Source organism: Saccoglossus kowalevskii, chromosome 11, assembly GCF_978046115.1.
Source record: "Saccoglossus kowalevskii chromosome 11, keSacKowa6.1, whole genome shotgun sequence".
In the NCBI taxonomy this organism is placed as follows: Eukaryota; Metazoa; Hemichordata; class Enteropneusta; family Harrimaniidae; genus Saccoglossus; species Saccoglossus kowalevskii.
The window spans coordinates 20,911,710-20,929,289 of NC_140651.1; the positions used below are offsets into that span (position 1 = coordinate 20,911,710).

Consider the following 17,580-nt stretch of genomic DNA (forward strand, 5'->3'; position numbering starts at 1 on the left):
TTGTCAAAACAGAATAATACATTGAACGCAAAATTAAAAAAAAAATAATTGCAATATAACAAGACTGTGATTTTTAATAAAATATATCGATTGCATAAAGAAAGCCTGGCGGGCCGGGCCGACTTGTTCCAAAACTGTGCATGCAGTTTCAAGCTCCAAAACTGCTGTTTCGAACACTTCATCCCGGGCTGCACCCACATTTACTTTATTCATCGGCGTTGAAAGTCTAAAACAATTCATACAATATTGTTTTATCCCATGACAATGCACACATCCTTCGCTTTTCTGTTGTTCACATACATGTTTAAAACTGAATGTACAGATCAACAGAATGAACCTTGAAAGTTTACTGAGACTGTTCGTCTCAACAAGTGCGCCATCAGGCGACAACTCTTAGTTTTATTGAAAAGTTTTTATATTTCATTTCGATTCAAGACAACGTCAGTTTCTGGGATGGGTGCTGTGCCGGTTTTTTTTTATTTTTTTTTATTTTGGGCGAGTGTTCTCGGTCACGTGTAAAAACGCTGTATTAAAACACAGACCTACTATAGTCATTCCGCTATTCAAGTAAACATGTGTTTATTTCGCGCCATATTGACTAGCCAAATGCGTTGTGGTATATATACATTGATTGGACAATCATTTGACCTCTTAACTACTAACCCAATCACGTACTCTGTTATAAACAAGCTGCATGACCTGAAGATATTTGAAAGGCAAAATGGCGCTACAACCTAATCAACAACTCTCTTTGGGTAAGAATGACGTTTTACGCCAAGTCATGCCTTTATTATTATTGATTGATTTACAACAAATATAGATAATAATGAACGTTTATTTTGCCTTCCAGATTTTGTGCAGGAACAAGGATTTCTTTCCTTTTTCCGATCAATGTCAGAGGTGAGTTTTGTGTATACAATACAGCTTAGTTTTTGACTGTTACGGTCTGGTAGGGTCATTCCAGTCCCCCCCCCCCTACGGATGGATATTAAGGTTATGACACCCTATGGATTCAAATCCACCATTCAGGTGTCGGATTTTTGATAACTAACACACCCCCTGGAACTTTACTGATTTGACGTATACGGATGGGTATGTGACAAAATTAAATATATCAAAAATATGACACCTCTCGGAATTAAACCATCCATACTTTTTGTAGAAATGGAACCCCTCGGATTTAAACCATGCGTAGAGGGGGGGGGACTTGAATTACCCCTACTAGATCATGTCGATCCCCATACCTCGTGACTGAACGTAGTAATAAGTTTGGCGAAGCACAGCTTATACATTGAGTGAGAGGGTGCCAATGTTCATATGATTTCACGTTGATTGAAGCGGGATTAGAAGTACGTCACAGGTGAACATGATTTATCCTGTAGCAATGGAACTTTAACCCTAACACTAATTCTACCCCAACTATCATCCAGGACTAGGGGTGGGGAGAAAAAGGAATATTTTCTCAACTATTTTTTAGACTATGTAAAAAAGTAAAAACCAGGATATTTTCTCCCACTGTGTTGTTGTGATTAGTTATTAAATGTGAACTGAATTACATCGACTGTGCCACTAGTTCATTTTGCACTTGTATTTCTGTGTTACTAGGTTGAAAATCGTCTCGATCAACATTTCAAAAAAATTACAGACCCAGATTAGTGCGGTACACCTGATTACGTTTTGAGGATCAAAAATACTTCTGTGTTCACAACTGAGCCATTGTGGATGGAAATAAAATTTTTGACCTTGTTTGCATAATTCTCCAACAAAAAAATTATAGTCACAATGTGCTTCATTACTGTAAAATACTTATTTTTTACTGGAATTAATTTTGCTGAAAAGACTTTTTGGTGTTTTGTATGTAATTTTATTTTTCACTGATTTTTGACTAGTTGAATGTAAAATATAAGAAAAAAGGTATATTCGCTGGATTTTATTTTCACTGAATCATTCCTTCAGCGAAAATAGCGTAAATTAGTTCCAAGCTTAAAAAAAAAAGTATTTTGCAGTATGCGCTATGTTCATAGCAGAAGATAATTATATTGTCAATTTCAGTTGACAGAAAGGCTCTTGCTGTGTGTTATTTACATTTGGGGCCTACTGTAAAATCTGTATTAAAAGCTGCGGCTTCTAATAAAATGGTACAATGCAACAGAGGGGATGTGGCTTTTATTAGAACATCTACGTATATGAGAAATGGTGAATTTTTAGGTCTCAATTGTTCAAAAAGAATGGGTGTGGCTTCTATTAGGGATGTGGCTTCTAATACAGAAATACATAGTATACCCGGTATTTTAGACAGGCTTGCATAAATTAAAACTACCTCCAATCATATTAATGGATTTTATACTACCTTTTATCCAATCACATTCTTGCATTACAGTGGTGAAAATTAATACCGTAGTTGTCTGGGTAAGCGCGCAGGGTCCTGAACATGGAAAATTGCCAAAAAATAGGGGTGGGTGTATGCCTGAAAAAAAAAAAGAATATTTGCAAAAATTGACAACATGCAGATCAAACTGTGATAGGGAATAGAATGGCAAATGAAAACATACAACGGAAATAAATGAACAATATTCAACATTAAAAGTACCGGGTATAACAAAAATAATTTATTGCTTATAATGTGGCAAATAAACCAGAAATACCGTGATAAAAAATGACTGGGCGGAATCATTTGAATTAGGATTTCTCCGTCGACAAACACACCCAATATGGCCAATACTCAAAATGAACTAAAATGTCAAGGGTTGAACTTAAAATTATTTCCGTTTTGACAAATACAGGATCAACAGTCATACATGATCAATAATAATTTACAAATTTACACAGTAAAAGTTACAAAAGTTCACAGTTGTTTGAAAAAAATTCTCAGATCTCTATTTGTATGTTCATTGCCATCTTCGTCAAAGTCAAAACCAAGTTGGCGTCACTGTCGGCGTCAAACAAAATCCCTACAGCTTCGTCCTGAAGTTCGTCGATGTGGGCACACACAATTTGGACTATAATCCACTGATTTTACTGTCTGTCAGCTTGGCACTTTTAACTCATGGCTAATCACAATAGAGACAAGAAAAATGGGGTCACATGCAAACGACTCTTGGCACACGATGCTTTTGTTTACAGTTTGTCAATCATCTTTGGCCTTTAAGCATCTGCTTTACTGATTGGATAAGAATGACATCACTACGGTACTACCAGGGTAGTGTTTTATCATAGAAGTCAAGTCAACATTGCTTTTTATCAGACTCGACACTCATCAATCATGGTGAAAGTTATCATTCAGCAAGTTCCATCGTATGAATGTCTAACTATCTATATCGCGGTGGGCTTGAAATAGAATAGATGGCAGTCTTCAAAACGAAAACTACCTTTAATATAAATTTTTGTAGACTTGCTGACTGTTATAATTCTGATAATAAATCTTGAAAAATAAATGTAAATTATGTAAACAGTGGTGAATGCTTTGCCCTAGAGGCAGAACGTGAAATTATCTATTCTGCTGTCACAACTATTTTGCGTTCACCCCTCATTTTACACAATTGACATTTATTTTTCAAAATTTTTTATCAGAATCACAACAGACTGCAATGAATTCAACTTTTGATACAATGAACATAAAATAGGTTTTTGTTATTTTTTTATTACATGTGTAGAATAAGACCGTCTGGACGTATGCCTGGACATTACCATATTTTCTTTATTGTGTCAAAAGTGGGGGGTTGCCCGGTCATGGACGCTTACCCGGACAACTACAGTAAAGGATTACTGCTGTTTGTAGCTTCTAGCTTTGCTCTAGTTCTGCAGTGAAATGATCATTATTGTGAATGTGACATCTTATTACATTACCTGTACTGTAGCTATTTGGTTTCATATGATAGAATAACCATAAAGATGCACTACAAAAACTTCTATTTTTGACTCTCGTGTGCGAAGCACAAAAAGAGGGAGTCTTTTCAGTTAGTGTCTGTCTGTGTGTCTTGCTGTTCCACTAATACCTCAAGAACCATACATTGATTTTTGATGAAACTTGGTGCATAGATGCTCTGGGCCAATGCGCAGATTTGATGAGGTTTCGGTAAAAATCCATGTATATTAATTACCTAATTTGCATGATAATTAGCTGATTTTTAGCTGTTCCATGACTGTTCCACTGATATCTAAAGAACCACTCATTGGATTTTGATGAAACTTGGCACATAGATGTCATAGGACACGTACTGCACAAACCTGATGTTTTTAGTGTAATATCAGTACATATTAATTACCTAATTTGCATAATTAATTAATTTTCAGCGCTTGATATTTCAAGTAGTAATCATCACATTTCAATGAAATTTGGTACATAGATGTCATAGGACACTGCACAGTACCTAGTAGTTTTTAGGGTAATATCAGTACATATTAATTATCTAATTTGCATAATTAATTAATTTTCAGATTTTGATAATTCAAGTAGTAATCATCACATTTCAATGACACTTGGTACATAGATGTCATAGGACACTGCACAGACCTGATAGTTTTTAGGGTAATATCAGTACATATTAATTACCTAATTTGCATAATTAATTAATTTTCAGCTTTTGATATTTCAAGTAGTAATCATCACATTTCAATGACATTTGGTACATAGTTACTTAAGGACTGTGCAGACCCCTGATTAGTTTTTTGGTAAATATTTGTGCATATTAATTACCTTATTAGCATAATTAATTAATTTTCAGCTTTTTGTCTGATATCTCAAGTACTAATCATCATATTTCAATGAGACTTGCGACATAGATCTTCTAGGACTACATATGAAAATTTGTGCTTACAACTGGTTTTTAATCCGTGTCGAAAACGTGCACAGAATGGTCGTTTTGTGCACGTTTTCGACACGGCTTATCAGCTACCTCAAGTGCCAAATCCATGAAATAAACAACCAATGTCAATAGAGTAGCCTAGGTGTTAAAAATGGATTAAGTACTGGCAAACCAACCTCTGCATAGGTATGTTTCTAAACGCTTGCTTTTTAGCTGATTTAGTCATCATTTTTGAACTCAGAAGCCCGCAAAACCTGATATTACATGTGAGAACGAAACAAATCCGTCGAGATTTCACGTTTTCCCGTAAAAGGAATGCTGGCTGTTCCCTCTCTGGACTCCCTCCCCGCGTTTACAAGTACTGGTACTACCATGGATTAGTACCTTCCATGGTACTACCAACTCTAACCATGTCCCCATTTGGTGACGCATGTCAACTATAAATGGGCATCAATACTCATTTCGCCCAATATTTCGCTTTTATAACATTTTATAACATTTTATAACATATCACTTAATTACCGACCGGAAACACGACCATGTTTTTATCCCTTTTTTTTTTCTCACTCGCTTATTAAAAACACTGACCGCTTGTTCAAACACTGAACACTGGCACATGAGTTGTCGAAATGGTTGTTTTAGTGCTAAAGTTATTATTTAATTTCGAACGACACTTCCAAACCATCATACTTTGTTTCGTTCGCGAACGTACAGCGGGACTGTGTTCCGTTTGAATCCAGGGCTGCTATATCGTTTCAACAACATGATTATCGAGACAATTACGTGATACAGGCAATGCTAACTCCTTAGGGCAGAGAGCAGATACATCAGGAACATATTGATGCCACGGCCATGTATTTAAAATGCGAGCATGCAGACGGGCGATATTTCTGGGTTCGCGCGCTCGAAAAAATAAGCGAAAATTATTCAACAGGCGGTTGCAAAAGCGATTAAAAATGATAATCGAAAAGCAGAAGCGAGCAGGAGGTTGGGTGAAATTAGTGCTGTACATTCAGATCCTTTGTAAAAATACGATCGGCCAAGATCTATATAATTCTGAGGCACGCTAGAGACAGACAAAATGCAGTTTTAAATATTGACACCATTTGTATTTTTTAAATGAGTCAAAAAATAAATAAATTGTATGCTGCTTAAGCGATGATGGATCGAAACAGACTTGTTTTGCAAGTTTTAACGGCTACGTTCTGCTGAAGATATAAGACTTCACTTTCGGAGTTATTACCGAAGATAATGTACAACAGCAAAAAACAACAACATTTGGTTATGTGAAATAGAGTAGCATTCATGTAGATTCAATCAGTACTGTTGTATCGCCTATTTCGTCAACCGAACGTTACTACCCGTACCTGCTCGTCGATTATTATTGCAAATGTCATTTTTTCCCAGAATCAATTGGGTATAAGTACGTTATTTTAGAATGATTTTCATTTGGTTTCACCAAAGACAATTGTCTTTGGTTTCACGTGATAGTTAATCTGATTTATCATATAGCATTACAAACAGGAAGTTGTCGGCATGGGTCAGAGTACTAGTATACCCCAGACCACTCGTTTTGATGAATGGTCTGGGTCACGTGGGTCGGGGTGTGGCTTGTGGGTAAGAATAGAAAATGAATTTCGGTGAGGTTGTGATTATTTGGATTTTTGAGAACGGATTTTTACTATTGAAATGAAATTATCACGTCTAGGGGTGAATTGTTAATAGGTGAAGTGATGTTAAAAACATAAGTAGTTCATCTTCTTGCGTACACCGCAACAACAAAGGTTTATTTTCTAACACAGATCTCCAGTCAAGAGGGTGGCGTTTGGACGTGACCCCGGAGTTAAACCATAGACAATATAGTAGGAAGGACAAGCAACTCCAGCGATTCTATTGTAGCAGGGTAGGCTGGAAAAAAGTTAAGCTGATTTAAACTAACCGTTAACATAAACTAAATATTTATTTCCATTTCTCGTTAAGGTAGAGATGCCTGACAGGTATTTTAATTAGTTAATTAGGCAACCAAGATGACCTCCCTTGTCCACAAAACTATATACAACCAAAACAAAGTCAGCTTGGACATTCAGTTGTGAGACATGACAAAATAAACGGTGCCAGTGATAGATTTCGCGAATAAAAGAACAAAATAAACGCAATCAAAGGCGCCGATCACGCGCGTTCGAAATATATAGAACTGACGAGAAATTTCGCCTGCATCTTTCACTCACGCAAACGCACACACATGCTATTTCCGTATATTGAATACGATCGCAACGGAAGGGACAAGTTTAAATCATCTTTGTATTAACACAACTTGAAAGCAACAGTCTCACATTGAATATATGTTTATAAATTATCAAACTAAACAATCAATGAAGCGGACTGCGTAATTTCGTTGATGAGAGTCGCCTACGGTATTCCATCGGTATTCTAAATGGCCGTTGCTGATCACGAGTTCCCGTGTGTAGATGATTTACTCGATGTTTTTTTTTTTCGGATTTTAATGACGTAGGAAATGATAGTGAAGAAGATCCAAACGCAGTATACACAGCAATTCATGTTAACAACTCTGTGTGTGTGATTCAGAGCCCGGGCATCAACATCGAAAATAGCGAAGATTTGCGTTTTCTTGATCGTCACGTAAAAGAAACCCTTTGAAACACTAACAAAAAACCGAAAATAGTGAAAATAAAATAATAAAGACAATCGTGCCTCATTTATTCACAAGTATTCAAGTTATTTTGTTGAAATTATTAATAAAAACAGGGTATAACGTAGGTAGACGTGCATTCAGGCTGAAAGTCTGGACGTGTAGTCAAGATGGCGACAGACGTGAAAACGGAAAACGGAATGAAAGTCTATTAAAAAAATGCGAGACAGACAACAACAAAAAACAAGTGTAGTCAGTGAAAATAACAAAATTTGACGATTCATGCATCATGAAAACAATAATATTCGTGTATTTTGTCGAATACGGAGTACAAACTTACACATGCATTCCGTTTGAAAGAGTGTGAATAAGTAGTCAAGATGACGACAGACATGCAAACGGACGGATTGAAAGTTAATTTCAAAATAAGTGCAAGACAGAGAACAACAAAAACCGAGCACAGTCGGTGGAAAATAACATAATAAGAAGATTCATGCATCATGAAAACTAAAATATTCGAGTATTTTGTCGAAAACGGGGTACAACCTTAGACATGACATCCGATTGAAAGAGTGTGAGCTATTGTCAAGATGGTGACAGACGAGAGAACATACGGATTCAAAGTCTGTTTGAAAAAAAATGCGTGGCAGAGAAAAATAAAAAACGAGCATAGTCGGTAAACAATAACATAATAAGATTCATGCACCATGAAAACAAAATATCCAAATATTTTGTCGAAAATGGGGTACAGACTGAATATAACATGTACAGAAACATTACTGCCGTCTGAAACTAACTTTTAATTTTATTCAATTAATTAGTGACATCGCATGGAAGTAAATATGAAGTCATGGTTTACTTGCTCATCATAATATTCCAGCCCTGCTTACGTTGGGCATACGGCGTTTGACATTGGTGTTACTATACTACTATACTGTCTATGGTTAAACAGGGCCCAAATTGATAGGGAGTAAAACACAAAAGTGGAAGAGCTGTCCATGCATTGACCAATCACACAAGAGCTCAGAAACACCAACGAAATATTTGTTGTTGTACTTAACAAAGGGGTTTGGCACTAAAAACAATGGAACGTTTATAGGCTTAACGTTGGATTTAGATCGTGTTATAATCCAAATCCCCTACTAAGACTTGTAAGCACCAATTTTCATATGTATGCAGAGACCTAATTAGTTTTAATTGGATATTAATTACCTAATTTGCATAATGTTCCACTGATATATAAAGAACCACGAATTGGATTTTAATGAAACTTTTAAAGAGAACTATGCAGAGACCTAATTAGTTTTTGGTAAATATTTATGCTTATTAATCACCTAATTAACATACTTAACACTGATATCGCAATTACTGATCATCACATTTGAATAAAATTTGGTACATAAATGATCTAGGACAATTGACAGGCCTGATTAATTTTGGGTTAATGTTCGTTCATATTAATTCTCTAATTAGCATAATAATTCATAATTTTGGTGTTCTGTTCTGTTCATATTAGTTAGCTGATTTACATAATTAGTTTTCAGCTTTTCCATCAATATCTCATGTACAAGTAATTTTGAATTAATTTTTAATGTGTCTTCAATACTCTCAGCACACGGGAGTTCTTTCTAAGCTTTCTTTGATTTATTATTGTTATTTGATGCCATGCTGAAGGCTGAATTTGGGTTTAATTCATTGTATTAAAACTATAAATTCAGAAGCAGCAGTGATGAAAAATTCAAAACACTAATATGCTTGTACAGTGATTATTATTGTACAATCCAAAACAAACAGTGCACATGCATATTAGATAATGTCAATAAAAATTGGATATTCTCATTTATAATTACATCTTTAACATCATTAAAAAAAACTAACTGCAGCAAAACTACTGTAAAGGGGGTAATTATTCACTGGGTTTTAATTTAGCTTATTTCGCTGTCTGGAAAATGCGCTAAATTAAAACCGAGTGAATATGTAAAATTTAGCATAGAACACGTTATCTAAATGACAAAACCGTGAATTTAAAACCCACTGAATATGCCTGAAATGGTAAATCAGTGAAATTTAAACCCAGTGAAAATTAGTCATTTTACAGTATGCTCTACAGATCTATTAATACAAGCACATAAGTAATTTCTACCCGCAGTAGTATTAATATTAAAATAAATTAAAATTAAAATTTGCTGTATTAATGACTATTTTTATTGTTACTTTTCAGAAACCTGACACAACATTCAGAGTATTTGATAGAACAGTAAGTATTAAGCCAAGGTGTTTATTTTTGCTGATTTTTTATAAGTTGAATGTAAAATATAGAAAAAAAGGTTATTCACTAGATTTAATTCTAACTGAATCATCTTTCAGCAAAAATAGCGAAACAAATTCCAAGCGAAAATAAAATACGTACTTTACAGTAACAGAATTGTATTTTCAGTCTGTCATAAATTTCTCTAAAATCTTTTCTTAGAATAACATCGTACAATTTAAATACACTTTCTAGGAATATTACACTTGCCATGGATCGGATGCTGTATTTGCTGCAAAAGAAGTCTTTAAAACAACTGGCGTTATCAAATATCTCGGAACAGGTGTGTGTGGTGTGATTTTGAGAATGGTTTCTCAAATTGCATTTTTTTTTTGTGAATTTTAAAATTTTCCCTTTCAAAATTTGTGATTGTATGAACAAAGAATAAATCACAGTAAACTAGAAGAAGTGATATTCAATACAGAATAACTTGAAGCTGAAAAAAACAAAACTTGTGTGTTCTGATAACCGAACCTTGCCTGCATTTTGCATGCTGACCTGCCTTTTCATGGCTAAACTGGAAAGTTGTCACTAGAGGGTGCTCACTTCCTGTTTCTAGCTACTTGGCATCCTATCTTGTCAGGTATAATGAAAATTTCATTTGCGAAATGCTCCAAAATATACAGAAGCATCTTCATGGCAAAAAAAAAAATTATACCCATTTTACCCTATTTCCATTTTTGATGTCACTAGACATAAACTTACCAGTAGTACATGTATAGTGTACTATAAAATTCTAACATGTGAATACTGAATAGAAAAACTGTTCTTTGCTGAAAATACTATAGTTTTGTTTCTCATATTAACAAAAAATTATTCTAAAATACTAGTTTTTAACATAAATTATTTTGTTTAAACTCAGTCATGTTTATAAAAGTATCGCTTATTGTTTTTTAGATTTTGCTCTGAAAAACAGGGCATCATTGCACATCAGTTTAACATTTTTGCATCGCTGCTTTTTGTAATGTTTTAAAATTAATATTTTTAAAAGAAAAACATGCCAAATTGATCAGAAACTTTTTCTTACTTTTTTTGGCCTTTGCGAGAAAATCCTAAATTATCTTCTGGTATTTGGTATAATGTTTAACACCACACTAACACTGATACAGTACAGAGGAGTAAATAACTATGATGTGTGCAGTGTAACAGTACAGTATTTAAAATCATGAAACCAGTGAGACAAAGAAATTACCACCAGTGGAAACCAGTGAGACTAAATACAAATTAAATATAACTGAGTTTGTAGTTTAGTTTTCTTTACCTTGTTTTCTCACTTGATAGGAACAAAAAAGGTGGAATCTGTGGTTCTCAGTAAAATGAACTTTGAATCGCTAGTCAAGGATTTGTTGCTTGTGCGACAGTACAGAGTAGAAGTGTATAAAAACAAGGGCGGAGGAAAGAATAATGACTGGACCTTGGAATTTAAGGTAAAGTTAAGAAGCCCTCCAGATTGTTTTCTGAGGCTTTATTCTGTTTAGCACTGAAAGCAGTCTTGGATTATTGTATTTGCTTTATTCACAAGTGCATCTCCAATAAAAATACTCTCAAAACAAAACAATTAGATTTTATCGTTGGAACCCACACATGTTTTAGTTTATATTTAGTTTAGTTTTGTTATATTTTTGGATACAATCTATAGTGTTCAGCCAATCGCATGGTTTACTGCTCAAATTTTGTTATTGTTACAATCTGTCACTTTCTGGTTGTGCCACCATCTTGTTATCTCTTGGCGAGTCCGAAATAAAACTATCGAATGATTAACATATTCTCAGGACTGAATGATATTCCTGAATCGACCGTAGACGTTCCTAAATAGATTGTGGCTATCCCCACAGATTTCATGTTTACTGGATTATAAACAAATATGACTTTTTTATTTGACCATATACACAATATATACATGTTGTCGTGTACATAAGTATATGCACTGCTAAGAGAACAAATACGGTATACACTTGTTAGTTCCCGTTCGTCGAAGTCCGAAAACGGGGACTTATAATTCGGTCTCCGTGCGTCTGTGCATCCGTCCGGAGAATCAGAATCAGAATCCCTTGGACCGATTACGACAAGCCCTCGGCTTTAATAGGACGAGCACAAAGAGAACTTTCAAAAATTTAACGGGGACTATGCCCCGTTGTACCCATTATCAATGACTTGTGACATGCATAGGTTCACAGTCAATTCAGAACAAAGACAATTCTGAAGGAATCATATATTTGCCACAATTTGTGCATAATGCAGAAGTCTAAGAAGTATTAGAGCAGCAAAATTAACATACTTGCTTCTAAATTCAAGGACAACTTAACTAAACAGATTTGAATATTTTCCTTCTTTCTGTCAAAACCATTTACTACTACCTGCAAAAAAAAAATGTTTTACAAAAGTTTAGGTGATTTTACATGACCAACAAGAATACAATCTGTTTATGTTGGTAGGCCATCTGCTTAGACAAAACCAAATTTGTCAGCGAATAATTTGAGCAAGTTTGCTAACTTGCTGTTCTATTACTTAGTGTCACATAATAGACCCCTATGTTGATAATCACAGAATACAACTGTATTTTGACCTGGTCGCAAATAAAAAAAAAAAATAGCAATATAATATCAATTTCAGGCAGATACGAACATGCAACTATCAAGATTTGTACTTGTGATAAAACATGACTGCAGAAAATGTGCCCTGTCATCAAAAGCAGATGTTCTCCCTGTTAAAGACTGCCCTCTTTTCAATATTGTTGGGAGTTTGATAGGATTTTTGAGCTTGATAAATTTTCTTAGATGCTCTATAGGGCGATATTGTATTGATATGTACTTGTTTCACAATTGTGAAAAACATTTTCAATCAGATTCTGTATGAAAGAATATCATGAAATATTGAACTGTTTAATTTTTTTTAATCCTATGAGATTTCTATGCTTATAAAGTATTGCAAATCAGACAGAAAATGAAATTATCCCCAATAAACAAGATGCTTATGAAATCGCTTCCCAGTTTTACTTAAAGAATACTATTAACAAATTTCTTATTTAACTACACATTTGTAATTTATGCAAATATATGCACTTTTAAGTGTCGATTTCTATGCTACATGAACAGTTATAAAATCCAATCATGTGACTGTATTGTAGGCGTCGCCAGGTAACCTGACTCAGTTTGAAGAGATTCTGTTTGGTGCTAATGATATGTCAACATCGGCTTGTGTGCTGGCTGTTAAAATGGCAATGGATGGTGGACACAAAATTATTGGTGCAGCCTTTGCCGATGCCACACTGAGGAAAATGGGTGTCTGTGAGTTCCCTGATAATGATCAGTTCTCAAATTTAGAGGTACATATTGAATTTGATTTTCTGAGTATTTGCATAATATTTGCATAATATTTGCATGTCATTTACATAGTACTTGCATAGTATTTGAATATTATTTGCATGTCATTTACATAGTACTTGCATAGTATTTGAATATTATTTGCATGTTTGCATATTATTTGTTTTATAACACCTGCCACAAAGGTGGTGCTGTTTGTACTGAAATTTTAATACATATTGTTCTTGTGTACATTATTTTACCATAGGCTTTGGTAGTACAGATTGGACCGAAAGAGTGTATACTGCCCTCTGGTGACAGCGGACCTGAAATGAACAAACTGAAACAGATCCTCGAAAGAAGTGGTTTATTGATAACAGATCGGAAAAAGTGTGAGTGTTTTTTTTCAGTGCAGTGAGGTGTTCTTAACAGAGATGACCCAATGATAAATCGTACTTCCGTTATACAATGATATTTTGAACAGATGAACTAATGACGTTGACAGCCAGGCTATGAAAACATTATTTTCTGTTCAGTGTGGCAGTTTACTAATTTGCATAAACAAAATTTTCACGACCAATCAACTTTCCTTATGTATTTATTTTTCCATAGCTGATTACAATACTAAGGACAATGTGCAAGATTTGAATAGATTACTAAAGTTCAAAAAAGAAGACCAGGCTAATAGCAGTGCACTTGGTAAGTCTTATCAGAGGTACATTACTTGGGGTTTGCAACTACGGTGACATGATCAAGATCCCGTTTCAATCTCGCTCTCGCATAAACGTTCCAACTCAGAAAAATGCAAATGCGCATGCCTGAGGTAACTAGGATACTGGGATGTCCAGGTGGATCTAAATAGCTGCTCACGATATGACAGATTACGATAACTATATTTTCTGTACATTTTCGATGTATTAGATTTTTTCACTATGAATGCGGTAATACATGTTTTATTGTTTTATTACAAACCGCCTATGTCATGTCAGAAGGTAGTAGCATCAGTCTCGCTATCTACGAGACGAGACTTGAATGGGATCTTGGCATGATGTCACCATACAGTACTATGTGCGTTGCAAACCCCAATTAATGTACCTCTGGTCTTATTGTATCTTTGGTGTTCTTAGATCCAATAATCTAAATGTGATTCCGAGTCCAGTGAAGCCTGATAGGCACATGGCAGCAAATAAGGCTAGATTTGCTGAAATGCATTAGATCTAAGATGGGAAACAGTCATCAAAATATTTCATATTGTAAATAGCAGGAAGTCAAATACTGTAAAATATTTTATTTTCGCTTGGAATTAATTTTTAAGCAATTAGTCTTCAAAACTATGGATGTTCTACACAAATTGTGCAAAATTTAATTCAATTCACCCTTTTTTGCATTGGTATATGCAACTTCAAAACTTCAAAATCAGATGAACTGCCAAATCTTACCATGGGACTAAAACTGGTAGATTGACAAATTTTGTTATTTAATTTTTTTGTTTAAAATTTTTTTTTTGTCATATATATATATATATTTATTCAGTACCATTGGCCATAGGCCATAATGTACACACTTAAATGTAACACAAATAAATAAATAGATCGTTTGACAAGAATAATCACTGCTACTGCTTGTCTGAATATTACAAACTTATACTTCACCTATGAATACCAAATTAAATTTATATTTCAGTTAAATTTCCCTCCAACAAACTATGACGTTTTTGTAAAGAGTAGAATACATATTTTGCAAGATTTTGTAATGTATGTGTATTTTCAGATTGCAGTAGCAAAATAAATTTCCATTCAAGCGCTGGGCAATAGTAAAACTTGTGTATAAAACGATTTCTAATTTCCTCAAATTTGGGGCATTGTAATAGAAAGTGGAACGCATTTTCAATGTGATTACAACCAAGAGGACACAATCTTTGGTCAAGTGGTATTCCCAATGCCCTACCCTTTTCAATCATGAGCTCATGAGCAGATATTCTAAAACAAGCGAGACATTTTCTAAAAACACTTATAGTAATAGAATCCAGATATTTTTCCCCGGCTAATAATTGTTTAAATTTAGAATAAGTGCATAATTTTGAACTATTACCAATCTGATCATACCACTGTTGCTGGGAAATATCTAGACACCGTTGGTTAAACTGTAGCAGAAAACAATTTGGGTTATTCACATACTGGCTTTCCCATACGTGTGCAAAACCAAAATTACATAACAAATCCTTAACACATGTTGCCCAACAATTAAATCCCCTTTGTACCCTGTCATATTGATAGCCATAACATTCTTTTACTAAAACAGAGGAATCACCACCTATACATTTTAACCAATGCCGAATTATTTCTTTGTTCACATGTGTTCTAATTAAATGTCTTCCCAACTCCCCCCTCACAGCAGAGTTTGTGGCCTTTGGGTGTACCCCTAAAACAAATTCACAAAATTTATGATGTACTGTTTCTATATCGTAAGATTTATGTGTTCCCCATATTGCACTGCCAAATTTTGTTAATTTCGAGCCCTGTTACATGACATGTTGATGCCATGCAGTCAAATACTGTAAAATTCACGGTTTCGTCATTTAGATAATGTGTTCTATGCTAAATTTTACATATTCACTGGGTTTAAATTTCACTGATTTACCATTTCAGGCATATTCAGTGGGTTTTTAATTCACGGTTTTATCATTTAGACAATGTGTTCTATGCTAAATTTTACATATTCACTGGGTTTTAATTTAGCGCATTTTCCAGTCAGCGAATTAAGCCAAATTAAAACCCAGTGAATAATTAACCCCTTTACAGTATAGCGTTATCTATAATCACTTTAAATTTACAATCACATGATGTGATGACAGCCAATCAGCAACCACTATTTTGAGTAAGTAGTCCTACTAGTGAATTTCATTAAGTTCATTAACATATTTTGCACTATATGTTGCTATTAGTGACTAATGTCTAATATCTCATTGAGTTCAAGTTTAAAAGTGTTATTAATATTCCTGGATAATGTTTTGTAAGATTGTATAATTTCTCCTCTAGCTGAGATGGAGAAAACCCATGCAATGTCATCGCTGTCTGCTCTGATCAAATATTTAGAGGTAGGATCTACATGTACATTTTATGCTTGCATAATATAGATTAAATCAGTAGGGAGTTATTTTGATGTTTGCTTCTTCCATCTCTTGACTAGGACTGGGTTTGTCTCGGCTTAGATGAGGGATTGGCTTGGTTTGGTAACTTTGTTCTGATTTCTTCTTTGCTATATTACTGTATTTTTCCACTGGCTCTAAAACATTATTGCCCAGGGTGATCTTTTGGCACATTTTTTGTAATCACTATTTCAATCTATTATTGCCTAAATGCAATATTAGGAATATTGATGTCAATATTCAACACAGTTATTTATAGATGTTGCAGTGTATCTTTCAGCATTGATTTTTATGAAAAAGATGCAATTTTATTTTTTAAAAGGATCCGGAAATTGTGATTTTCAGGGGATAAATTGATAATTGAAGAAGCATTTAACATGTTTCACGGTGATAAGATCCCATTGTCAAACAGAGATTACCCATTCACAGTAGTCACATTTTTCCAAAAAAACTAAGACTCTAATTAAGCCACCATGCAGATAGATTGAAATGTTCTACTGAACATTTCTGAAACTTCAATCTGTACTAAATATTTTCTGTTACATGTAAATAAATTTGTTTGTCAAACAAAAAATTAAATAGGTACTTATCAGCTGGTCATGTTTGTTTGCAGCTCCTGAGTGACGAGAGTAATTTTGGACAATTTCAACTCACAACCTTTGACCTGAGTCAGTACATGAGGCTGGACGCTGCTGCAGTACGTGCTCTTAACTTGCTACCTAGTACACTTGACGGTAAGTGTTATTTTCACGAAACAGCCATTTAATAACGCTACAACACCTATATGCAGACATTATTAAGGAATGTGTCTCTATACCGTATTTGTTCAATTAGAAGCAGCGCATTTCAAATATAAAGCAAAAATCACATTTGCTGTAAAGTAAATCATTAAAATAGAAATTTACGTGAGCACTACTATTAAGAGTTTTATGTTTGTCATGTTGTGCATTATATTTCCATATTTGTATAGAAGTCCAAGGAAGTTACATATTTGTAATGTTTCTTTCTATTCTCTTACAGGTGGTAACAAAAGTATGTGTTTGTTAGGGCTGTTGAATAAATGCCGCACTCCACAGGGTCAGAGGTTACTGGCACAGTGGGTGAAACAACCCCTCATGGATAAAAATAAAATAGGTACAAGTCATGGCATGCATATATGTTTCTTATATTGTCCAAGCCGGTTTCTAATTTGTCTATCCAGCAGAGCCCCCTCAAGTAGTGAACAGTAATAACTTTTGTTTTTCTTGTGAAATTAAATATTTGTAAGATAAGCATCCTCAATTGGTGAACAGAACTTTCATTACTGCGAAATACAGAGTGGTGGAGTGCCCTCTGGTGGTCACTCGTAACAACTTTTGTTTTTATTG

The 17,580-nt window shown here is 34.4% G+C and overlaps 1 protein-coding gene across 1 annotated transcript in view; it reads left to right on the forward strand.

The window, feature by feature from the left end:
* The first annotated feature begins 667 nt into the window (after nucleotides 1–667).
* Nucleotides 668–17,580, forward strand: part of LOC100370530 (DNA mismatch repair protein Msh2) — a 29,675-nt gene continuing 12,762 nt past the window's right edge. Inside the window, exons 1-11 of the mRNA XM_002740193.4 lie at nucleotides 668–755; nucleotides 851–900; nucleotides 9,677–9,712; nucleotides 9,959–10,046; nucleotides 11,045–11,190; nucleotides 12,891–13,088; nucleotides 13,334–13,457; nucleotides 13,678–13,764; nucleotides 16,104–16,162; nucleotides 16,827–16,947; nucleotides 17,234–17,347. Coding sequence (XP_002740239.1) covers nucleotides 722–755; nucleotides 851–900; nucleotides 9,677–9,712; nucleotides 9,959–10,046; nucleotides 11,045–11,190; nucleotides 12,891–13,088; nucleotides 13,334–13,457; nucleotides 13,678–13,764; nucleotides 16,104–16,162; nucleotides 16,827–16,947; nucleotides 17,234–17,347 — 1,057 coding nt within the window. The 5' untranslated portion in view covers nucleotides 668–721. The remainder of the gene's footprint in view (nucleotides 756–850; nucleotides 901–9,676; nucleotides 9,713–9,958; nucleotides 10,047–11,044; nucleotides 11,191–12,890; nucleotides 13,089–13,333; nucleotides 13,458–13,677; nucleotides 13,765–16,103; nucleotides 16,163–16,826; nucleotides 16,948–17,233; nucleotides 17,348–17,580) is intronic.